At 34.2% G+C, this 27,834-nt stretch overlaps 1 protein-coding gene and 1 long non-coding RNA gene across 2 annotated transcripts; one reads left to right on the plus strand and one right to left on the minus strand.

Moving 5' to 3' along the window:
* Positions 1-620: 620 nt before the first annotated feature.
* On the plus strand, positions 621-19,963 carry LOC143257100 (arginine kinase-like). Its single transcript, XM_076515330.1, has 6 exons — positions 621-830; positions 14,688-14,947; positions 17,002-17,150; positions 17,440-17,605; positions 18,433-18,616; positions 19,272-19,963. Exons 1-6 carry the CDS (start codon positions 659-661, stop codon positions 19,415-19,417), a joined length of 1,077 nt encoding a protein of 358 aa, XP_076371445.1. The 5' UTR covers positions 621-658; the 3' UTR covers positions 19,418-19,963.
* Positions 19,106-27,625, minus strand: LOC143257101 (uncharacterized). The gene is made up of 3 exons (XR_013031688.1): positions 27,453-27,625; positions 23,033-23,086; positions 19,106-19,419 (listed from the first exon to the last, which is right to left on the minus strand). It is a non-coding gene; the product is annotated as an uncharacterized LOC143257101 (long non-coding RNA).
* Between the last annotated feature and the right edge of the window lie 209 nt (positions 27,626-27,834).

Here is a 27,834-nt window from a genome sequence, read left to right on the forward strand (position 1 = left end):
CTTTAGAAACGTCATACAATATACGTGATTCAGTCATTCGAAACCAAATGTTGTTTCCACTGTCCATAGTTTTCATTAAATGTCTTTAAAAACGTTGTGCAATTCATGTGATTCAGTCATTTTAAACCAAATGTTGTTTCTATTGTCCTTAGTTTCACTAAATGTACTTAAAAATGTACAATACACATGATTAAGTCATTCTAAACCAAATGTTGTTTCCATTGACCTTAGTTTCACTAAATGTATTTAAAACAGTACAATACACATGATTCCGTCATTCTAAACCAAATGTTGTTTCCATTATCAACATTTTGTACTTTTCTCATAAGAAATTCCCTTGGAAACTTTTAATTACCCGTAAGAACTTAATCTAAGAACAAGGACAAAGCATTCTGAACAAAAGAAAAATGAGACCGTCGAATATTCAATGAGATCGGCATAAGTAGATGCAATAGAAATGTTCTCGGGTTTAGATGTAGTCCGGGCTCTCGTCCTGCGCCCCTCCTTTAGGCACTTAGTGGTCGTAAAGCTCAAACATTATTGGTTTAAAACAAGCGTGATGGATTTTACCCAGAATTCTTTGCACCCTTTATTAAAGCAAGGTCAAGAGGTTTCCAATTCGATAGCCAATTGATCTTTGGACTTCTGCTTTTGCAAAATGGTTGAACAAGACACTCTGAACAAACTGGAAGATGGCTTTAAGAAACTCCAGGAAGCCGACGATTGCACGTCTCTCCTTAAAAAGCACCTGTCAAAGGAAATTTTTGATAGTCTGAAAACCAAGAAAACGGCCATGGGAGGAGCCACGCTTCTCGATGTTATCCAATCAGGTAAGCGTTGTTATTTCCATATTAGCAATACGCAAATAATTTGATATGAAGTGTAATTGGATAGACTATAGAATGTTACTATTTAATTAACGGACATAAACTATCACGTTCCTTCTACTTTAATCTTTACTAACAAGTTGTACGTTGCGTGGGGTCTAGAGAACAGTAGAAAATAGTTTTGTACTGGGATGGGAATGACATCTTGACTTCCGAGAACTATTAATGACATTAATTTTTAGTGAAACGCATTACATGTGTGATCAGTGTGAGCCAAAATGATTATTAGCATTTAGTATTGTTGAATATATTATTCGGTATAAATAATGTTCGACATTGTTAAATTTATTATTCGGTATAAACAATGTTCGACGTTCTTAAATACATTGTTGGGTTATTAATGTTCGACATTGTTGAATATATTGTTCAGTGTTATTAATGTTCAGTATTATACGAATGTAAATGTTCAGTGTTGTTTACATAGATCGTCACTTTCTTCAATTACCGTTACAAACCGGGTTTCAAAACTCATGTTTACGTCATAGATAGTCCATTATGTCGCTCTGAGCTTAAAAAACAAACAAATAATAAAAAAACCCTTCGACAAAAACAAATATAATTGTCCGGCAGGATCCGTTCGTTGCCTTAGTAACGGTTCGAAGATTCCAAATATGGATTTTCATTCAAAACCCTCTAGGCAAGCTATTCTTAGGACTAAGCTTCTTACATCACTAAAATTTTCTATCAAATATCCACACTTGAAAAATTACAATTCATTTAGCAAGGTTTGTTTTTTGTTTGTTTGTTTTTGAATTTCGCACAAAGCTACTCGAGGGCTATCTGTGCTAGCCGTCCCTAATTTAGCAGTGTAAGACTAGAGGGAAGGCAGCTAGTCATCACCACCCACCGCCAACTCTTGGGCTACTCTTTTACCAACGAATAGTGGGATTGACCGTAACATTATAACGCCCCCACGGCTGAAAGGGCGAGCATGTTTAGCGCGACATGGATGCGAACCCGCGACCCTCAGATTACGAGTCGCCCGCCTTAACACGCTTGGTCATGCCGGGCCCATTTAGCAAGGACTGTTTTATAAATCTTTTCCTTAGAAATAAATTAGTAATGACGGAAAAATATATAATAAAAGATTCGACATTTTCTCAGTGTCATATTCAATTTTGAAGTTGAAAACACTAATATTAAAAAATCTCAACTGATTTATTTTGCAGTGTCAGTCATTTTAATTCAAATTAATTTGGCAAGTTTCAACGAGGTTTATCTAAGCAGATAAGATTTTTCACACATACCCTACTTTTCCATTTCCTGATGTTTTTTCACCTCACGTTTATTACAAAGAATCATATGCGAGTTACGAGCCTATGTAATCTGAAGATGTCGAAACGTTGCTTTTATCATTTCTGTTAAGTGTTGATTCAATCTCAGGTTATTTCATTAGGTTATTTCCAGGTATCTTTTTTCATGAAGTTTTGGATATTTTGTTAGGCGACTGTTTTCTTTCACATTGTACCTCAGATCGTAACGATGTGACGTATATCACAGCTTTGTGTTGCAGGTAGTGACGTAAGTCACCGCATTGTAACATTGTAATGTGTAATGCAAGTCTAACAGGTGGTAACGTTTTACTTTCTCCTCCTATAGACTTACACCCTTGTGCAAATTAATTGAAACAAGACGGAAAATTACGATTTTTTTTTCAATTTTTTGCGTTTTATTTCTGAAAATCCAACATTTACTCACAAATTAATACATGATATGACCGCCTTTATTTTTCAGAAGATCATTAATCCGCTTTGGCATCGAGTCCACGAGTTGACTGCAATCTTTACTAATGTTTGAATTGTGGTACCACACCTCAATTATGGACTCAATTAGCTTATCTTTCGTAGTACAGCCTTTTCCCCGAAGTCTTTCCTTACAAATCGCTCAAAGATTTTCAATAGAATTTAAGTCTGGAGAGTTTCCAGGCCAGTCCAGCACCTTTATTCGCGTTGTAGTCATACAATTCTTCACAAGTTTCGATGTGTGGCACGGAGCCAGATCTTGCTGAAAAATGCCAGAACCATCTGGAAATCTCTTTTCAATTCTGGAACGACTCTTCTCTGCAAAACTTCGATGTACTGTGGTCCTCACATCATACCTTCTACGATATGTAAGCATCCGACACCATAGTAGCTGAAAAAGCCCCAAAACATCTTCTTCAAGGGATGTTTTACGAACTGATTGATGTGAGATTCTCGAAGTTTCTCACCTGGAGATCTGCGAACATGCAGACTTCTTTGACCCTGTACGAAGAAATGAGTCTCGTCACTAAATAACACCTTCCTTCATTGTTCTTGCATCCAGTTCTTGTATTTCAAACCCCATTGATACCGTTTTTCTTCATTGAGTTGGTAAGAAGTTGTTTTTGACTGGTCTCTTTGACCTTATAATGCAATTTCGAATGACGTAATATTCCTCAAAATTCCGTCATATATCTTAAAACTAGATGGACCGTACTGCAAAACACAGCTAATGACGTCGTCTGTGTGCAAAAATAACTATTTAAGGAAATCAGTGGGTCCAGCGAGCCTACAACGGCCGCCATGCTGAAAATATTGTAAAATGACCATTTGTTTCAATTAATTTGCACAAGGGTGTAGTGCTAATGACAGAAAAGTCCTTAAGGAATCGTTTTACTTAAACACATGGAGAGTATGTACAAACACACGGTAGACAGTAGACTATGTACAAACACACGGTAGAGTATGTACAAAACCACAAGTATCCACAAGTAGAGTATCCACAAAACCACACGGTAGAGTATGTACAAACACATGGTGGAGTATGTATAAAACCACACGGTAGAGTATGTACAGAATGACATGGTTGGGTATGCACAGAACCACATAGTAGAGTATGTACAGACACACAACATGGTGCTCTATCACCGCTGCCGTTTAAGAGGTCCGAGGTATGTGTGTGGAACCCCTGTTGTCTTTGTTTTAAGAACTTTGTCGTACATGTCACTTTTCACGATTGTTTTTATTCTAGTTTGTTCAGTGTATTCATGTTTTTATTCCAGTTTGTTCAGTGTATTATTGTTTTTATTCCAGTTTATTCAGTGTATTCATAATTATCTTTACTCCAGTCTGCCTAGCAATATTTTGTGTACCTGGAAAATGTTAATTTGTTATGTTTTATTAGATAAGAGGAAAATATATAAAACTACATGTTTTTAGAACACACTCGACAAGATCTGTTCAAATATGATATCAAATCGTAGTTTTAACACGTACTTTTGTAAGTACCTGAACTTTTATGATTTTAGTTACACATTTTCATAAAAAGTGTCACAAAATGATCAGTCAAATTTCTCTGTAAAAATTAAACGTAAAAACGAAACTCAACACAAACCAGTTTTATAAGTTATTATCTAGTGTTTATTCCCTTGGATTTCAGTACTGTTTCACATCAACGTGACACTCTTTCAATGAGTTTGTGCAGATATTCCTGAGTGATTGACTGCCACCCTTCTATGAATACTTCAGAAAGTTCATCTCCCGTGTTTGGTTTGTGATCTTTTGTTAATCGGTTTAACTCAGCCCATAATTTTTCAGTGAGATTGACATCAAGTGATTGACCTGGTCATTCCATACTATCAATTCTCTTATTTCTAAGATATCTTTTAATGACTCCACAACTGCAGAGAAACTTGTTTGATCATTTTGTAGGCTAATTGGAAGAAGAAGGTCTTAGAAACTACAGCACGTGCACAACACTTTTTAGGAGAAAATGTAACTAAAATCATGAAAAGTTCAGTTATTTACTAGATTCAGTGTTAAAATTAAAATTTGATATCATATTTGAACAGATCTTGTGGAGTGTGTTCTAAAATCATGTTGTTTTATATATTTTTCTGTTATCTAATAAAATATATAAAAATTAAAAACATTTTCAAGGGATGTAACTTTTTTGTCCACCCACTGTATATAACAAAACATGACACTTAATCCCCTAATTTAACATAGCTTATACACGGAACATTATCCCCTAATTTAACATAGCTTATACACGGAACTTTATCCCTTAATTTAACATAGCTTATACACGAAACTTAATCGCCTAATTTAACATATAGCTTATACATGGAACTGTATCCCTTAATTTAACATAGCTTATACACGGAACTTAATCCCCTAATTTAACATATAGCTTATACACGGAACTTTATTCCCTAATTTAACATAGCTCATACACGGAACTTTATCCCTTAATTTAACATAGCTTATACACGGAACTTAATCCCCTAATTTAACATAGCTAATACACGAAACTTAATCCCCTAATTTAACATATATCTTATACACGAAACTTAATCCCCTAATTTAACATATAGCTTATACACAGAACTTAATCCCCTAATTTAACATATAGCTTATACACGGAACTTAATCCCCTAATTTAACATATAGCTTATACACGGAACTTAATCCCTAATTTAACATAGCTAATACACGGAACTTTATCCCCTAATTTAACATATAGCTTATACACGGAACTTTATTCCCTAATTTAGCATAGCTTATACACGGAACTTTATCCCTTAATTTAACATAGCTTATACACGGAACTTAATCCCCTAATTTAACATATAGCTTATACACGGAGCTTAATCCCCTAATTTAACATATAGCTTATACACGGAACTTTATTCCCTAATTTAACATAGCTCATATACGGAACTTAAACCCCTAATTTAACATATAGCTTATACACGGAACTTAATCCCCTAATTTAACATATAGCTTATACACGGAACGTTATCCCCTAATTTAACATATAGCTTACACACGGAACGTTATCCCCTAATTTAACATATAGCTTATACACGGAACTTAATCCCCTAATTTAACATATAGCTTATACACGGAACTTTATTCCCTAATTTAACATATAGCTTATACACGGAACTTTATCCCTTAATTTAACATATAGCTTATACACAGAACTTAATCCCCTAATTTAACATATAGTTTATACATGGAACTTTATTCCCTAATTTAACATAGCTCATATACGGAACTTAAACCCCTAATTTAACATATAGCTTATACACAGAACTTTATCCCCTAATTTAACATAGCTTATACACGGAACTTTATCCCTTAATTTAACATAGCTTATACACGGAACTTTATCCCTTAATTTAACATAGCTTATACACAGAACTTTATCCCTTAATTTAACATAGCTTATACACGAAACTTAATCCCCTAATTTAACATATATCTTATACACGGAACTTTATTCCCCAATTTAACACAGCTCATACACAGAACTTTATCCCCTAATTTAACATAGCTTATACACGGAACTTTATCCCTTAATTTAACATAGCTTATACACGAAACTTAATCCCCTAATTTAACATATAGCTTATACACGGAATTTTATTCCCTAATTTAACATAGCTCATACACAGAACTTAATCCCCTAATTTAACATAGCTTATACACGGAACTTTATCCCTCAATTTAACATAGCTTATACACGGAACTTTATCCCTTAATTTAACATAGCTTATACACGAAACTTAATCCCCTAATTTAACATATGGCTTATACACGGAACTTAATCCCCTAATTTAACATATAGCTCACACACGGAACGTTATCCCCTAATTTAACATATAGCTTATACACGGAACTTAATCCCCTAATTTAACGTATAGCTTATACACGGAACTTTATTCCCTAATTTAACATATAGCTTATACACGGAACTTTATCCCTTAATTTAACATATAGCTTATACACAGAACTTAATCCCCTAATTTAACATATAGTTTATACACGGAACTTTATTCCCTAATTTAACATAGCTCATATACGGAACTTAAACCCCTAATTTAACATATAGCTTATACACGGAACTTAATCCCCTAATTTAACATATAGCTTATACACGGAACTTTATTCCCTAATTTAACATAGCTCATACACGGAACTTTATCCCTTAATTTAACATAGCTTATACACGGAACTTAATCCCCTAATTTAACATAGCTAATACACGAAACTTAATCCCCTAATTTAACATATATCTTATACACGAAACTTAATCCCCTAATTTAACATATAGCTTATACACGGAACTTTATTCCCTAATTTAGCATAGCTCATACACGGAACTTTATCCCTTAATTTAACATAGCTTATACACGGAGCTTAATCCCCTAATTTAACATAGCTCATACACGGAACTTTATTCCCCAATTTAACACAGCTCATACACAGAACTTTATCCCCTAATTTAACATAGCTTATACACGGAACTTTATCCCTTAATTTAACATAGCTTATACACGGAACTTTATCCCTTAATTTAACATAGCTTATACACAGAACTTTATCCCTTAATTTAACATAGCTTATACACGAAACTTAATCCCCTAATTTAACATATATCTTATACACGGAACTTTATTCCCCAATTTAACACAGCTCATACACAGAACTTTATCCCCTAATTTAACATAGCTTATACACGGAACTTTATCCCCTAATTTAACATATATCTTATACACGAAACTTAATCCCCTAATTTAACATATAGCTTATACATGGAACTGTATCCCTTAATTTAACATAGCTCATACACGGAACTTTATCCCTTAATTTAACATAGCTTATACACGGAACTTAATCCCCTAATTTAACATAGCTAATACACGAAACTTAATCCCCTAATTTAACATATATCTTATACACGAAACTTTATCCCTTAATTTAACATAGCTTATACACGGAACTTAATCCCCTAATTTAACATATAGCTTATACACGGAGCTTAATCCCCTAATTTAACATATAGCTTATACACGGAACTTTATTCCCTAATTTAACATAGCTCATATACGGAACTTAAACCCTAATTTAACATATAGCTTATACACGGAACTTAATCCCTAATTTAACATATAAAGCTTATACACGGAACGTTATCCCTAATTTAACATATAAACACACACGGAACGTTATCCCTAATTTAACATATAGCTTATACACGGAACTTAATCCCCTAATTTAACATATAGCTTATACACGGAACTTTATTCCCTAATTTAACATATAGCTTATACACGGAGCTTAATCCCCTAATTTAACATATAGCTTATACACGGAACTTTATTCCCTAATTTAACATAGCTCATATACGGAACTTAAACCCCTAATTTAACATATAGCTTATACACGGAACTTAATCCCCTAATTTAACATATAGCTTATACACGGAACGTTATCCCCTAATTTAACATATAGCTTACACACGGAACGTTATCCCCTAATTTAACATATAGCTTATACACGGAACTTAATCCCCTAATTTAACATATAGCTTATACACGGAACTTTATTCCCTAATTTAACATATAGCTTATACACGGAACTTTATCCCTTAATTTAACATATAGCTTATACACAGAACTTAATCCCCTAATTTAACATATAGTTTATACATGGAACTTTATTCCCTAATTTAACATAGCTCATATACGGACTTAAACCCTAATTTAACATATATAGCTTATACACGGAACTTAATCCCTAATTTAACATATAGCTTATACACGGAACTTTATTCCTAATTTAACATAGCTCATACACGGAACTTTATCCCTTAATTTAACATAGCTTATACACGGAACTTAATCCCCTAATTTAACATAGCTAATACACGAAACTTAATCCCCTAATTTAACATATATCTTATACACGAAACTTAATCCCCTAATTTAACATATAGCTTATACACGGAATTTTATTCCCTAATTTAACATAGCTCATACACAGAACTTAATCCCCTAATTTAACATAGCTTATACACGGAACTTTATCCCTCAATTTAACATAGCTTATACACGGAACTTTATCCCTTAATTTAACATAGCTTATACACGAAACTTAATCCCCTAATTTAACATATGGCTTATACACGGAACTTAATCCCCTAATTTAACATATAGCTTACACACGGAACGTTATCCCCTAATTTAACATATAGCTTATACACGGAACTTAATCCCCTAATTTAACATATAGCTTATACACGGAACTTTATTCCCTAATTTAACATATAGCTTATACACGGAACTTTATCCCTTAATTTAACATATAGCTTATACACAGAACTTAATCCCCTAATTTAACATATAGTTTATACATGGAACTTTATTCCCTAATTTAACATAGCTCATATACGGAACTTAAACCCCTAATTTAACATATAGCTTATACACGGAACTTAATCCCCTAATTTAACATATAGCTTATACACGGAACTTTATTCCCTAATTTAACATAGCTCATACACGGAACTTTATCCCTTAATTTAACATAGCTTATACACGGAACTTAATCCCCTAATTTAACATAGCTAATACACGAAACTTAATCCCCTAATTTAACATATATCTTATACACGAAACTTAATCCCCTAATTTAACATATAGCTTATACACGGAACTTTATTCCCTAATTTAGCATAGCTCATACACGGAACTTTATCCCTTAATTTAACATAGCTTATACACGGAGCTTAATCCCCTAATTTAACATAGCTCATACACGGAACTTTATTCCCCAATTTAACACAGCTCATACACAGAACTTTATCCCCTAATTTAACATAGCTTATACACGGAACTTTATCCCTTAATTTAACATAGCTTATACACGGAACTTTATCCCTTAATTTAACATAGCTTATACACAGAACTTTATCCCTTAATTTAACATAGCTTATACACGAAACTTAATCCCTAATTTAACATATATCTTATACACGGAACTTTATTCCCCAATTTAACACAGCTCATACACAGAACTTTATCCCCTAATTTAACATAGCTTATACACGGAACTTTATCCCTTAATTTAACATAGCTTATACACGAAACTTAATCCCCTAATTTAACATATAGCTTATACACGGAATTTTATTCCCTAATTTAACATAGCTCATACACAGAACTTAATCCCCTAATTTAACATAGCTTATACACGGAACTTTATCCCTTAATTTAACATAGCTTATACACGGAACTTTATCCCTTAATTTAACATAGCTTATACACGGAACTTTATTCCCTAATTTAACATAGCTCATACACGGAACTTTATCCCTTAATTTAACATAGCTTATACACGGAACTTAATCCCCTAATTTAACATAGCTAATACACGAAACTTAATCCCCTAATTTAACATATAGCTTATACACGGAACTTTATTCCCTAATTTAGCATAGCTCATACACGGAACTTTATGCCTTAATTTAACATAGCTTATACACGGAACTTAATCCCCTAATTTAACATAGCTCATACACAGAACTTAATCCCCTAATTTAACATAGCTTATACACGGAATTTTATCCCTTAATTTAACATAGCTTATACACGGAACTTTATCCCTTAATTTAACATAGCTTATACACGGAACTTTATCCCCTAATTTAACATAGCTTATACACGGAACTTAATCCCCTAATTTAACATAGCTAATACACGAAACTTAATCCCCTAATTTAACATATATCTTATACACGAAACTTTATCCCTTAATTTAACATAGCTTATACACGGAACTTTATTCCCTAATTTAACATAGCTCATACACGGAACTTAATCCCCTAATTTAACATAGCTTATACACGGAACTTTATCCCTCAATTTAACATAGCTTATACACGGAACTTTATCCCTCAATTTAACATAGCTTATACACGAAACTTAATCCCCTAATTTAACATATGGCTTATACACGGAACTTTATTCCCTAATTTAACATAGCTTATACACGGAACTTTATCCCTTAATTTAACATAGCTTATACACGGAACTTTATCCCTTAATTTAACATAGCTTATACACGGAACTTTATTCCCTAATTTAACATAGCTCATACACGGAACTTTATCCCTTAATTTAACATAGCTTATACACGGAACTTAATCCCCTAATTTAACATAGCTAATACACGAAACTTAATCCCCTAATTTAACATATAGCTTATACACGGAACTTTATTCCCTAATTTAGCATAGCTCATACACGGAACTTTATGCCTTAATTTAACATAGCTTATACACGGAACTTAATCCCCTAATTTAACATAGCTCATACACAGAACTTAATCCCCTAATTTAACATAGCTTATACACGGAATTTTATCCCTTAATTTAACATAGCTTATACACGGAACTTTATCCCTTAATTTAACATAGCTTATACACGGAACTTTATCCCCTAATTTAACATAGCTTATACACGGAACTTAATCCCCTAATTTAACATAGCTAATACACGAAACTTAATCCCCTAATTTAACATATATCTTATACACGAAACTTTATCCCTTAATTTAACATAGCTTATACACGGAACTTTATTCCCTAATTTAACATAGCTCATACACGGAACTTAATCCCCTAATTTAACATAGCTTATACACGGAACTTTATCCCTCAATTTAACATAGCTTATACACGGAACTTTATCCCTCAATTTAACATAGCTTATACACGAAACTTAATCCCCTAATTTAACATATGGCTTATACACGGAACTTTATTCCCTAATTTAACATAGCTCATACACAGAACTTAATCCCCTAATTTAACATAGCTTATACACGGAACTTTATCCCTTAATTTAACATAGCTTATACACGGAACTTTATCCCTTAATTTAACATAGCTTATACACGGAACTTTATCCCCTAATTTAACATATAGCTTATACACGGAACTTTATTCCCTAATTTAACATAGCTTATACACGGAACTTTATCCCTTAATTTAACATAGCTTATACACGAAACTTAATCCCCTAATTTAACATATAGCTTATACACGGAACTTTATTCCCTAATTTAAGATAGCTCATACACAGAACTTAATCCCCTAATTTAACATATAGCTTATACACGGAACTTTATCCCTTAATTTAACATAGCTCATACACGAAACTTAATTCCCTAATTTAACATATAGCTTATACACGGAACTTTATCCCTTAATTTCGAAACGACTGAGGACAAAAGGTTTAGGTATAACTTTTATCACCGAAAAAAGTGAAGTAGTACCTGCTATAGAAAATCTTTTAAAACTCTTTTATCATCTAAAAACAGCGTTCTGGTTCTATAAAGACTCCGATTTTTGTTGTTGTTAGACACGAAGCTACACAATGAACGATCTGTGCTCTGCCCATCGAGGGAATCGAAAACATATTATAGTGTCACAAGCCCTCAGAATTACCCCCAGCTGTGTCACCAGGAAACCACTGATTAGTCAAAGTTTGACTTGAAGTTAAGTTTAGAGCCTTTGTCAGCAGTTCTACATCAAACTCTTTACTACGAATGAAACGTACCACTTGGTGTAATGGTAGCTTCTTCCCATGGTTCCAAATTGTAAGATATTTCTGAAGAGTTTATTTATCTAAACCAGTCCTTAAATAAACAAAAGCTCTTTTTGTTCAGCTCCCGGTGTCTTGATTATTGTTCTTCAGCTATAACTATTGGGTTGAGGAATAATTCGTGAGCGTTTTTTCAAGTTAAAAAAATATATTCATAAATGAAAAGCTCTCACAAAATATTTCATGTCATTTGGTAGATAATTTTTTGCTCTAATAGATGGTGTGTTTGATTTTCATATGTCTTTAATTTTTGCTTTCATTTTCAGCTCATTAAATGGAATGTCAAGTGGACAAAATCGAGCATTTTCGACACCATCTGCTTTTCGCATTTAATTTCTTGCAATTTCGTTTAAAACAATGCATACTATATACCTAGGTATTACATGAAATAAAGTATCATAATAAATGTTTTGGGTGTAATGTGTTCATGCATTGAAGTATTGTATAGTCTTGCATGTAATGCTTGAATGAAATTATTTAAAAACGCTCACGAATTATTCCTCAACCTAATACGTTAAATATACACGTGCACTCACACACACACACAAATTATGCAGTCACTATTGTTACGTAATCGGAGCTTGCCTAGTGGCTAGCTTGGCAGTCTGCGGTCTGGATAATCCAAGTTTCAAGGTGCGATATGTCTTGTCCACACTTCTAATTTTTGCTGCATTTCACTATTCAGTTATGTAACGAATGCTGCTGACCCACCTTCTGATCAACAGTTCAAAATTCCTGTATTTAGAAGCTATGACCCGGCCGTTTAGATAAATACGTCACTTTTTAAGATACAAACTGTGTTAACCTGCTAACTTGTTTTTTATTGGATTCTCTGAATTACGAAAACATAAAAGGAACTAGGAATATTCTCAAATTTTGGGAATCTTTTTCACTAAACTAAATTAGACAGATTTCACTAGTGTATTATACAGAACAAAAAAACCGATTATACCAAAAAATAACAAAGCAATAATTATCAATTTTCGAAAGGTGTTGCTATTTATAATTGCAGTCTCCATAGGCGCTCCCAAAGCTAGCAAGTCACGTGCCGCATCTTATTCCTAGAAATCTGTGAGAACGAACAACAAAGCTTCGTAGTCAGAACAGAAATTTCATGTTTTTTTTTGGCCATGTAACTTGTGCGAATCAGAAGGTCCATGGTTCGCGCTTCGTTGCCGCAAAAAACGTGTTCCGCACTTCGGGACCGTGGATGCGTTTTAAGAATAAATGGTGAAATATCACCATTCAGTTAGTGTGTCCAGAGTGTTGGCTATTGACTAATTAGCTTTCTTTCCTCTACTCTTACAAATACAAAACTCGCCCTTCTATAGCACTGAAGGAATATTAAATCAAACTTTTATTACAGCTCTACTTTCGCACGTGAGACCTCATCGCTTTCAGATCGTCTTGTTAGTTTTATACATTCAGTGTGTAAAAACACTATTGAACAACTCTCTCTACTACACTCTCTTTAACCCCACAAGTACCGATGGAGTCCATATCGATCCCATCGTGTTTTTTTAATCCCATAATTACCGATGGAGTCCATATCGATCCCATCGTGTTTTTTTTAAGCATTATCTTCTAAACTAATTATATGATTAATTTCTTCTGAGACTGGTTACAGGGTTCCCCCAGAAAAAAAATATTCATACAACAAAACGTAAACTAAACTACCGTCAATGCTACTATAAGGATTATTTAAGTATTTTGTATAGAAAATGAATTATTTCACAGCCCTCTACGTATTTTACACATAAAATGAGTAATTTCATGATCCTCTATGTATTTCATGCAGATAATAAGTAATTTCATGACACTTTTTTTAGTTCTCTACTCCATACGATGCAACATTTGAACCCAACTGGTTCTTAATGGTATTAACATAAACTTCGGTAGTATGAGAGTAAAACAACTTGAAAATGGATAAATCTGAGTTTTAGAATTCTGTACTTTGTTATTGAGTTTTTATTAGTGAACTTCCTTCTTGTCAGTCAACGAGAAATGTTTAAAATTTCCACATTTTCTATTTTAATACTAAATGAACACAAACTGATAAGCTCAAACACTAACATTTTGTTATTCGAGAAAATTCTCAACCCTCACTTTACCATGATCCAAACAAAGTTGGTATCTTAATGAAATATCTCTAATCCTAACACGAAAATAAAGTTGGTGTCTTAAAGAAACATTTCTAACACTAACACGAAACTAAAGTTGGTGTCTTAATGAAACATTTCTACCACAAACACATGCTAAAGTTGGTGTCTTAATGAAACATTTCTACCACAAACACATGCTAAAGTTGGTGTCTTAATGAAATATTTCTACCACAAACACATGCTAAAGTTGGTGTTTTAATGAAACAATTTTACAATTTCCAGGTGTTGAGAATTCAGACAGTAGAGTGGGTATCTATGCCCCTGATGCAGAATCGTACACAATATTCGCCCCCCTGTTTAACCCCATCATCGACGAATATCACGGCGGCTTCAAGGCCACAGATAAACACCCTCTAAAGGAATGGGGTGACATCAATACCTTGGTGGATCTTGATCCCACAGGAGAGTTTATCCTCTCCACTAGAGTGCGCTGCGGCCGCAACCTCCAGGGCTACCCCTTCAATCCCTGCTTGACAGAAGAGGTGTGTAGTATTATATAGTTACGTTTTTAAATAAAAAGTCCGGATATCAGGTTGAACGATGTGCATACTTAAAAATAAGAGCAATAGAGAAGATTTACGTTAAAGAAATATGGTCTGGTTAACTAACATTACACTCAATGTTGACTGATCTTTTGATTGGCACGTGTTCATGACCAATAAAGCATTTTTATTAATGCCCATTAAGTAGCCAAAATACCAGTCACACAACACCAGGCCTAAATAGTCGAGTAAACAGGTTAGAAAAACGATATCAACAAGATAATGAGTGTTGAGAAGGTCAGATCTCATGCCCAGACTAAAATCTTCCTCTTAAGTTTAAAAGATATAAAATACCCATCTTCTCCTATACTTTCTAATTAGTGACTCAACTTCCTCCATATATTCTAAAGAGTCACTTATTTTCCCCTATACCTTTTAATTAGTGACTCAACTTCCCCTGTATCTTCTAAGGAGTAGCCCAACATCCCCTATGCCTTCTAATGGGTAACCTATCTTTCCCTTTATCTTTTAAACATGACTGGAATTTATAAGTCTACTTAGCACACTCATAATTATACTCACCTAACACAGAAGTGCCACCTGGAGGAAAACCATGTCAAGACAGCACGACTCAGATGATAACATGTTTATCATGCCCCAACTTTATCAAAATTACTCTTACCACGTTACAGGTCACTTGTATAAAGCAATACATCATTCATTGTATCCACTGCACTAAATATGGTCTTTATATAATACAGTATATCATACTGTATTCATTAAATGTGGTTCTTTACACATTGTAGTGCATCAGATATCGTGTTCAGTGCATTAAAGACTAGGGACAGAATTCATGAGCACGGGACAATAATAAAAAAACACCCTTCAAAGACACTTCACTTCCCCTACCCACATTATAGTTTTAACAAGATAAATCACAACACGATAGTATGTGATATCGTTTTATTTTCAATTTAAGTTCAAAACTTTCCGTTTCAAATGAGTTAAAAGATGTTGGACTTTAATTCACAGTACTTGTTTTTAAACTGTATGTACTTTTGAGTTGTATATATTTACATAAATGTATGTATTTATATGTGTAGGTAGAGGTATATGTCAGGTTATGATTAATGTATCGTAATAGTTTTAGAATAAAATACATAAATTGTACAAAACGGACGCAACAATTAAAATTTTGTCGAGAAAAACAACAACTCTTAGGTATATTTTCATTATTTTTAGGCACGCACTGATAATAATAATAAACAGTGGCTCTGAGATCAAAGGAAGTACTGTTGTAATTGTTCAGAAAACAGCGTTTCATAATAACTAACAAATTCATTAAGCTAGAATGAAACAATACTATAAAGCTGTAAATAGTTATATGAAATTAGCTATAATATTTTGAGAGTGGCAGCACAATAAACAGAAATTAAAAATATGTTACCCTGGCGATCGGGAAAGGTATTAAAACGTTAAAGCAGTGCACGTTGGTAGGAGTTATATATTAAATGACGAGATCATAGATGTCGCCATATTTAACGTCTGTAACAATAATCTTGTGTTTTATGTAGTTTGTCGGGGATATTTTTCACAAAATGTGCAATAGAAATGTGATTGTTGCTTATATTTTAAAATTATAACACCAGGCGTTTACCATAAAGCTATTACTCTAACATCATGGACTGAAACGGCGACAGTTCCGGTGAAAAATATCCTCCTATTTCCCACCTACCTCTATAGAATCAGGTTGTCTCATCACTATAGTATTAGTCTTGAAAATGTTGTATAACTGATATTCCATAAAACCTTCCGCTAGGTAATACAATCCCATGGAAATAATTATTTCAAAGTAAACTAAAGAAAAGTTAAACTTTTGAAAAATATAAAAGTTATTTGCGAATTATATCACTATTATAATCAAATAGATAACAAACTTCTCAATTCTTTTTAAACCTATCACTGTAGGTTTCATTTTCCTTTTTAAAACTACCACTGTATATTTCATTTTCTTTTTTAAAGCTACCACTGTAGGTTTCATTTTCCTTTTTCAGCAATACAAAGAAATGGAGCATCAAGTGAGTAGCACACTAAGCGGTTTGGACGGTGAACTTAAGGGATCCTACTTTCCCTTAACAGGAATGGATAAAGCCATCCAGCAGCAACTCATTGACGATCATTTTCTATTCAAGGAGGGAGACAGGTAAATTTGACCGATATGAAAAGCATAAATTATTACCTTCTCCACTAGATAGCGCTGTGTGACATAACTGTGTTAAACTAGAAGAAAGATATATTTGGTTATTTGATCCACATTGTATATATTTTTCTTTTAAACATTATCTTTGAAAATGGAGTAAAATGTTTTTTTCTGAAGAATATTTTGCGTTTAATGTTTTTTGTTCGAAATATCTTTCTCAGTGTCAGAAAGGGCGCCTCTTTTACAGTTAAAAATAAGCAATTAATGGATTTATTATGGGGAACTTTTTCAGGTTTCTCCAAACGGCCAATGCGTGTCGCTACTGGCCAACTGGGCGTGGCATCTTTCACAATGAAACCAAAACATTCTTGGTATGGGTGAATGAGGAAGATCATCTTCGAATAATCTCCATGGAGAAGGGGGGAGACCTCAAGACGGTGTACAAACGTTTGGTCATTGTAAGCTTGTGATTTTTAAATCTGACATTTTATTAGTTTGTTAGCTCTTAAGTACAAAATCTGTACGTTGTGCTAGGCCCACTGCAAGAATCGAACTCCGAATTTTTGTATTGTAAGCCCTTACCCTCGCTCTATTTTTATGAATTTCAACAGCAAATTCACTTCACGTGAATGTTAATGTCAAAATCATTTTAAAATATGAAAATTCAGAATATTAGTGTTATATACTTTTGTGTGCAAACTGTGTTATGGCGCATTCCCTTTCTAAACATACATTTTGTTGCCCTCTTGCAACCTCGCATAACCTATTTATGTATATATACTGTACATATCATTTTCCCACTTGTTGCTACTTAGTATTAGTAATATTTGTAGTTTCATTTTAAACTTCTGTATTTATGAATTTTAATTTTCGGATGATATTATACGTGTTGCCTCATGACTCTTAACGCCCTCATCCTCCGATGGGACAGAGGTAAGTCTACGGATTTGCAAAACCTAAATCAGGGGTTCGATTCCCTATATGGACACAGCAGATAGCCCAATGTGGCTTTGCTATAAGAAAACACACACACTCAACGCCCTCTTGAGGGTGCATCACACACTTTTAACATCATATCTGTATTATACTTTGATATTCAAGGTTTATAAATTTACTCAACTTTTTTTTCTTAAACAGTGCATTAACTGTTTCAGTTTTTGTTATCAGCGATTTTTTTCAACCGTTTATTTAATGAAAATGTACTTCTTATCTTTGAACTACAGTATAACCAAAGTTTGCACGTGTTTATATTTTAGACGTGTAAAAGTTTCTTGTTCTCACTTAGGCCGTGGACACAATGGAATCGAAGCTCTCTTTCTCTCACGATGATCGCTTTGGCTTCTTGACCTTCTGTCCAACTAACTTGGGCACGACCATGCGAGCCAGTGTTCATATTCGATTACCCAAACTAGCTAAAGACCGTAATGTCTTAGAGGACATCGCATCAAAGTTCAACTTACAAGTCCGAGGTTAGATGTTTTTGTACTTGGTTACTTTTAAAGAACCGCGCGCCTGAACATCTCTTGGTAACAAACAGATACACGTTGTTTTTTATCAACAGAGAACTTAAACCAAAATTCAGGTGTGACGATAAACATATGATTTCATACGCAGTTCTCCTACTTATAAAAGGTGGTATCGCAGAAGGTATGAAAAACGCATAAAATAAAAAACTGTAAAAATGGGTCAAGAAAACTACGAGAAGCACTTTTCACATATCGACACAAAACTATATAAAGTTTTAGTATATCTCCCATTGGGCGAATAAAATCACGTGACTTTTCACATATCGACACAAAACTATATAAAGTTGAACGAATAAACTCATGTGACGACTAGTACTTTTTCAAATCTTCAAATGACTTAGTCAGCAAAAGAAAGGTTAGTGTATTTAGAGACAGTACTATTTATCATAATGTATATATATTTTTCAATTCTACAAAAAAGACGAAATTCAATTTTGATAAAATTGTGGCAACTTTTATTTCACAACCACTCAAAATAAAGATTTTCTTAAGGCCATTGATTCGATAAGCAAAGTTTGATAGTGAAGTCACAAATTTTAAGAATAATTGAAACATTTTATCCGCAAGGTAAACTACAGATGAACGACACCTCTTTCAGGTACTCGTGGGGAGCACACGGAGAGTGAGGGCGGGGTATACGACATCTCGAACAAGCGACGACTAGGCCTCTCCGAGTACCAGGCCGTTCGAGAGATGCAAGACGGGATCCAGGAGATGATAAAGATGGAGAAGGCTGCTGCCTAAATCTGTGAAAAGATGCGAGATATCAAAACGTTCCTATCCTTCTACAGCCACAACTTCCATCTCTGTTAACAGTTGTTCTGAATTCTGATGATAATCTAACAAAATCTTCCAAAAACAAGTAATGAAACCGTTTATAAATGTCTGTAACTGACGTGATTTAGGGCTACAAATGCAGAAGTATCTTTACTCTATTTAATTCTCAAATCATGGATTTCTTAGTTTTCCAAATACCTGGATAATGTTCTTTAACGAATTTCATTAAAAACTGCCAAGAAAGCATGAATTTCCAATTCTCTATGCAGCTCAATTTCTGAAAGAGAGCTACCTGCAGCACATCCACTTTATGTGAAAATTAAATAAAAACAAAAACTGAACCTAAAGCACTGGTCTTTTGTCCATTTATTTATTGGCTATATATATTTCTACACATGTTGTGACAAAGAAATGTATGTTATATAAATTTTAGCCCTCTGCATAAGGCCCAGAGCCCACTGTGCCAGATGGATATTGTTTATTTTAGGGCTACCTTTCAAACGGTAACATGTCATATTGTGAATTACAAAAACAGTCGGGTAAAAAAAAAAAAGTTGGCTTATTTTGGTATGCTTGGTAAAGATGTTAATGACGTATCTTTTACATAAAATAACTACATTTCATTTCTGTTATAGATTTATTATAAACGATCGAATACGTAAACGCGGTTTATAAAGAAATCTATCATGCGATCTTTAAAACAGTAATTTTCAATAATATATTCCTTGTTTGTTAACCGAAATAATACTATGAAAATTGTAAATATTAAAAAATATTCATAATTTATCAGAAATTATATGTAAAACGTTAAAACATGTAAAAAAGAACTTTTTAAAAATAATCACTTTATTTGCGAAAGTTTGTTTGTTTGTTTTGGAATTTCGCACAAAACTACTCGAGGGCTATCTGTGCTAGCCGTCCCTAATTTAGCAGTGTAAGACTAGAGGGAAGGCAGCTAGTCATCACCACCCACCGCCAACTCTTGGGCTACTCTTTTACCAACGAATAGTGGGATTGATCGTCACATTATAACGTCCCCACGGCTGGGAGGGCGAGCATGTTTGGCGCGGCTCGGGCGCGAACCCGCGACCCTCAGATTACGAAGCGCACGCCTTACGCGCTTGGCCATGCAATTTAGCAGTGTAAGACTAGGGAGAAGGCAGCTAGTCATCACCACCCACCCCCAACTCTTGGGCTACTCTTTTACCGAAGAATAGTGGGATTGACCGTAATATTATAACGCCCCCACGGTTAAAAGAGAGCGTTTATATTTAAATATATTAGAGTAAACAAGTAATGAATTCAACTTCCAAATTAGAACAGCAATTTTACGCCATTAAAAAACACTAGATTAAATAACCGTAGATGGCGTCCAGTAGCTAGATAGTCAGCCAAACTTGTGACAGGCTTTGTTACTGATTATACAACTTTCAGGTACAACCGTGTAAGTTAACGTGGAATTATTCTTACAAGTGCAAACTACGTAATTAGTTTATGTTGCATTTTTATCCCTAGATGACAGCACTGTATTTAAAGATGAAAGTCGCACACTATCTCAACGACTGGTATGAATATTAACATTTTACTAATAAAGCAGTGAACAACGTTTCGATCTTCCTAGATTATCTTCAGGTTAACAAACAGAATTTGCAACTGATCATTGCTGGGCGCATCTTTTAGGAACGAGAATATAAATGGTTACGGGGTTGTAGGGGGCGTTGCAGTTATATGTTGGGTTATTAATTAGTATAGGTATAAAGGTGTTCTGATAAAATTGGTTTAAATTTGGTTTTAGTTGTTGTATAAGTAGGGCTTCTTTGATTTTGCGTTTGTTTATACTTGTTTATCTACTTGGTGTCTATGTGTTTTCTATGGTTATGTTGTGTTTATTTGACTTACAGTGTTCAAAAATGTGTGAAGGTGTTTTTCTGTGTTCTTTGAATCTCATTTCCATTTTCTGCTTGTTTCTCCAATATAGAAGTCGTGACAGTTGTTGCATTGTATTTTATAAATAATGTTGGTGTTGTGTTTGTCAGGGTAGTTTTTACACAGTATGGACTTTAGTTTTGTACCTGGTTTTTCAATAAATTTGGTGTTTACTGGAATGTTGTGTTTTGTTTTTTCTCCAAATGTTGGCTACTTTGTATCTGACGTCTGGAACATATGGTGTGCAACAGTATAAGGTTTTGTAGTTTGTTTTATCTTCGGATTTATTGTTGTTTGTTTGTTATTGATCTAGATGTATGTGTATAATTTTTTCAACGGATTTTGGAGGAAACTTGTTGACGTTGATGAAGTGTAGTTTTATGTTGTTGATTTCATCATTAATTTTATCGACTAATAATAGTTTTGTGACTGTTTATTTTGTTTCTTAATATGTTAAGTTTTTGTTTTGTTTAGTGTGCTATACATCCTAAGGAATGTATAGTCCATTATGGGTGATTTTTCTGTGGATTTCTATTTTGATCTGTGTATCGGTTTCAGTGATCTTGAGGTTAAGAAATGCTATCTGGTTAGTTTTTCCTGTTCACAGGTGAACTTAATGTTGGAGTGTATAAATTTAACGTGGTTGAATAAATTAAAGTTCTGTTTTTGGAGAAAAAACAGCTACTCAACAGTTGAATTTGGATGTTACCTTTGTAACGCACCTTCAGCGCCAAAGTGTGAAACTAATTTTTTCTGTAACTTATTGTGTTCTTGATTTCCCTTACTGTTCATGATTTGTGATGCCAAATTCTTAATAAGCCTAATTACGTTGCAAAACCGATGAAGAATTTGATTGATACTAGGGATAATTAGCAACAATAACAAAACAAACCTTTTAGGTTATGTAAATTAGGAGATGTAGATCATGTTTGTTTGTTTTTCTTATAGCAAAGCCACATCAGGCTATCTGCTGAGCCCACCGAGGGGAATCGAACCCCTGATTTTAGCGTTGTAAATCCGGAGACTTACCGCTGTACTAACGGGAGGCAAGATGTAGATCAAGTAGACGAGAGTGGTATTATTGAAGTTTATGTTTTTATCACTTGCTGGCACTGCAGTCAAGACTTTTTGTGCGAAGTTACTCAATGGAGTATCTGTACAATGTTCACAGCAGGGAATCGAACCCTGGTATTGAACACTGATCCACTGTGAGACGAAAAACAAACCTATTAAATAAGAGAAGTGACTGAAGTGATATGTCATAAAAGTAATTTCTGTACAGTGCTTGGTGCCGCTTTTCACACAGCTATTCTTGATTATGTTGCCTACTTTTGTTTAAGACACGTGAGCTCTAGTCATTCCCTGTTACAAGGCGACAATGAGGTATGATTTATTGAAGGCCTCTTTCTTGATGGTAGTTAAGCCCCAAGTTGTTCCATATTCGTTTGTTTCCCGTTAAGTATAACGAACAGTCCTCCGTCCCTCCTTCCGTTCTCGAAACTCTGCGCGTGTGTGAATATTTTGCACTGGAAAGGGTTGTTACCTTTGCCAAAAGCGATCGATTTCAAGTGGCATCACACTAACTACAAAATAATAAATAATGTTAAATTGTAGATCTGATATATATTAATGACAACTCTTTCGGGGAATGCTCACAGGAGGTCAAAATTCAATCCAGTTTTTCTTCATCCTCTACTGTTTCCCTCGTCTCTTGTAGATTTACATGAAACAAAACACAAGGATTTGATTAAATTTCGTTTGACATTTACTTTCATAATAATTGTTCATATTGGTTTCAGACACAATGTGTGTGTGTAACAATATAAATGCAGCTTTCATTATATGAATAACAGTTGGATTATGTAAGGGATGTAATAGATACAACGTAGTAGTCAATATTAGATTTTGGAGAATCTGAAGATTCAATATATCGTATTACCAAAAGCTGCATAGCTATGATAGATCAAACGTAAGACTTATGATCTCATAATTTCTAATGTTTTATGTCTTCAGTGGAGAATAAGACAAGTCAGCCCTAAGCATTTTAGTTTGAGAATTTCATTTGTATGTTAGCAACCTGTAAGTTTTTATCTCACTTAATGTGATATTAATGATTAAGTGTAACTGAGTCTTGTTGGGGTTAAGATTTATACATCTCAGGTTGCACCAGTTTTGAAGGTTATTTAAATATTTTCGAAGTTTTTCTATGACTAGAAAAGAACGGAAAGACGTCGACCAGACAGCAATGCCATCACCAAATTAAGATTGAGTAATCTTAATGGACTGTAGGAAGACGGTAATATTAACATATATTATAAACGATACGACATACCAATACTCCATGAAACACGCCCCTAGTGGTGTATGACTAAACTCCTGACTAAGGTTTAAAGCATTATTATCTTCGTTTGATACCTTCATGTGAGAACTGTAGATTTTAAGGATAAGATGTAATGTTAATTCATATTTACTGGTGTCAATACAGGTTTAAAGTTGATGTGAATATAATTCGACATAATGTAGGTGTTCTTTGTTGACGTGAATGTACGTAGACTTAATGTAGGTGTTCTTCGTTGATGTGAATTAAGTAGACTTATTGTAGGTGTTCTTCGTTGATGTGAATTAAGTAGACTTATTGTAGGTGTTCTTCGTTGATGTGAATTAAGTAGACTTATTGTTGGTGTTCTTTGTTGATGTGAATGTACGTAGACATGATGTAGGTGTTCTTTGTTGATGTGAATGTAAGTAGACGATGTAGGTGTTTTTGTTTATATCATTGTAAGTTCACTTAACGTGGTGTTTTTGTTGACGTGAATGCACTTAGATTTAAAATAAGTATATTCGTCGGTGTATATGTTAATATACTTAATTTAGGTTCATTTACTAAAGTGAATGTATATGGTCTTAGAGTGAGTGTATTTGATGATGTGAATGCACGAAGATTTTTAAAGGTGTTTTTACTGATGTGAATTAGAAAGGCGTTAAGAAATCAATTCAAGACACAGTGGCTTGTGTCCTCAGGAAATGAGGATTTCGTTATCAATGGAATGAAAGTACTAGAACAACGTAATTTACGTGGGATTAATAAGACGGCCAGGGAAGCGTGAGCGGCGGTACGTAAGTTGATGATCTAAACTCGGGTCGTGTGGAGGAATGCCAGCGGCACGGGTCGATAAAAAACCTATTACCATGTGTACGTAGTCTTCTAAAGACGTGCAATGAAGAGATTAGGTTAGGCTTCTGGAACCGGAAAATTAGTGTTTAAATGAGGTTGCAGCAGACGTTTTCCACTGGAACTGTTGACAGCGATGAGAGATTTTTTCCAAATAGATTAACGACTCTATACCTAACATATAAGCCGAGAGCTTCAAGCTCACTACTGAGCTCTAGAACATGGTTTTTCAAAGTATGCTCCGCGGAACCCTTGGGCTCCGCCATAGTTATCTGGGGCTGCGCGAGGAGATTTTAGAATGTTAATATTTTTCCCTAAAACTACAAAACTGAATCATAATACGCTCTACAAAAAAGTAAAAACTGAAATATATGTGTAATATAGCCCGTTTATCACGTATTGGGCCTTTTAATATTTTGTTCTGCCTAACGTCAGACGATTTTTTTAGTTTAGGGGAAGTTCTCGCGGTGAAAGTGTTTCTATTATATATAATACAATCTCAATTAACTTCGACAATGGCACCACTGGTTGCTAGTAGATATGGCATCATCTCAAGATCGCATGCATCATTGGAGATGTAAGATAGTCTCGTAATTTTCGTATGAAACAACAATCAACCCTGGGTAGTGATGCCAACTGTCTTTTAAAAGCCAGATCTGGATTAGCGGCTAAATTTCGAACGAAATGAAACAAAATGGCCAGGTAGTTAAGGTACTCGACTCGTAATCCGAAAGTCGCGGGTTGGAACCCCCGTCACACCAAACATGCTCGCCCTTTCAGCCGTGGGGGCGTTATAATGTTACGATCAATCCCACTATTCGTTGGTGAAAGAGTAGTCTAAGAGTTGGCAGTGGGTGGTGATGGCTAGCTGCCTTCCCTCTAGTCTTACACTGCTAAATTAGGGACGGCTAGCACAGATAGCCCTCGTGTAGCTTTGCACGAAAGTAAAAAACAAACAAATGAAACGAAATCGTAGCTGAAACTTGTCCATATTTGAAACACTGTGATGCAATTAGATGCAGTATCAATTGTTTCAAAGTATATTTATATGAAGTATAATTATATTTATGACAAATATAATTGGTAATAGTTAGGTTAGGTTAGATTCGTTGAAGTGTGATTAGACAAACTTGATACCAATGAGCTCTATTTCGTTCGAGATTTATACTCACTTCAGATCTGGCTTAATATTTTGTTACTTAGCTTTAATGCTTCTGTTAAAAAAAAAACAATAATAATAGTTTACCCTTTTCCTTTAGAAAAGTATATTATTCTGGCGGCCTAGCCTTTCTTCCACAAATCTTTATTTTTGACTTCGTTATGGAAACACTGCTCTCAGGTCAACATGACATTGTATGAGGATAAAATTCAAGTGCTTGAACGAGTTTTCATTAAGAAGCTATTTTGTGTCCGTGAAAATACTTTTGAAGTGCCAAAGATACAATAATACGTTTTTAGGCAAATTAATAATTAGTTGTCCCCTTTATAATGGATAAGTGGCTGAATATCAGTAATAAGTCTGATACAAGTAAGAATCTTTCTACGCTTAGGTTTAATACGAATTCATCGGCGTTATCGTCGTGTGCAAGCACTTCAACGCAGGATGATACAAGAAGTGCCGAAACAAGAAAGAAAAGAAAGTATGACGAAAGTTTTACTGAATATGGTTTTACATGGACAGGTAATGAAGTTGGACATAGTGGGTTGAATGTGTAACAGTGTTGAGTAACTAGTTTACATCCAGCAAAGTTAAAACGGCATCTAGAAACCAAACACTCTCAATTAAAAATCTAACTTCCGAGTATTTCAAAAGAAAATTGTTTGAAATTAAATGCAAGGAAAGCTATATTTCATTTGTTTGTCTGTCAAGACAACAAAGGTGTTCTTATTGCTTCATAAAGCGTTAGTTACCGTATTGCAAAAGCAGGTGAAGCTCATACAATTGCAGAAGATTTGATAAAATCATGCGCAAAAGATTTGGTAGAGTGCACGATTGATGAGAAATTCCTTTAAAATATTAACTCTGTGCCACTTTCTGATAACTCGGTTTCTCGAATAATCAAGGATATGTCAGCAAATTGCTTAACGGAGTTAATAAGGCGAGTAAAAGAGAGTCCAACTTTTCTGCTTCAGATGGATGAATCAACAGACATCGCAGGTTATGCGATGTTGCTTGTGTTTGTTCGCTATATTCACGAAGCTAGTTTTGAAGAAAATTTATTAATTTGCTAATCTTTGCCTATTTAAACAACAGGCGAAGAAATATTTAAACTAATCGATTTATTTATGGACGAACATGAGATCCAATGGCAGCTTTACTCAAGTATATACGCTGATGGAGCTGCAGCTATGACTGAAAAAGTTTAAGGCACAGTGGCATGCTTAAAAAAAAAAAAAAAAGGATGTCGAGAGTATCCACTGCTGTCTTCATTGTCATGCACTTGCAATTAAACGAATGCCAGAAGACTTAAAAGAGGTATTGTGTGATATCACAAAAATAGTTAATTTTATAAAATTAAGACCACTCAGCGCGAGGATCTTCAGTTTACTCTGTGAGGATATGAGAAATTTGCTGTTTCATACTGAAGTCCGCTGGCTTTCTCGGGTAAAAGTGCTTGCTCTGTTTTACGAACTGTGAGAGGAGATTGGTTTATTTTTTATCTGAATGCCATTTTGAACTTGCATACAAATTAAGGGACAAATGCTCGATACAGAAAGTGGTTTACCTTTCGGACGTATTTGCCTATCTAATAAAATGAATGCTATAATGCAGAGTACCAGGGTAACGTACTTCAAAGCACAGAGTAAAATGGAAGCACTTCTACGTAAGCTAAAATTTCGGGGTGAATGTATACTTATGGAAGAACTTGATTGCTTCGAAAATCTCAGTGGTTTTCTACTTACGAATGAAATTTCCTTAAGTGAAGATGCAAACGTTTCTGTCTTGCAGCACATATCTGACTTGTGTACAACTATTGGGGAGTACTTCCCTTCTCATTTAGAAAAATTACTGTGGATTCAAAATCCCTTTGTTGATTCTGCTAATACCAACGACTTGCCTTTGAAAGAGAAAGAACAGCTTGTAGAAATTTCAATTGATTACACCCTAAAAATAAAATTTCAGTAGGAAAAAATTACACAATTCTGGATTCGAATAGCCATGTAATACCCTGAAATAAGAAATAGAGCTTTGAAAATTTTGATGCGTTCTCCAATAACATCTCTTTATGATCAAACATTTTCAATGTATACAGCTACAAAGACCAAATTCAGAAACAGGCAAGAT

Source organism: Tachypleus tridentatus, chromosome 7 (assembly GCF_004210375.1).
Source record: "Tachypleus tridentatus isolate NWPU-2018 chromosome 7, ASM421037v1, whole genome shotgun sequence".
Lineage (NCBI taxonomy): Eukaryota > Metazoa > Arthropoda > Merostomata > Xiphosura > Limulidae > Tachypleus > Tachypleus tridentatus.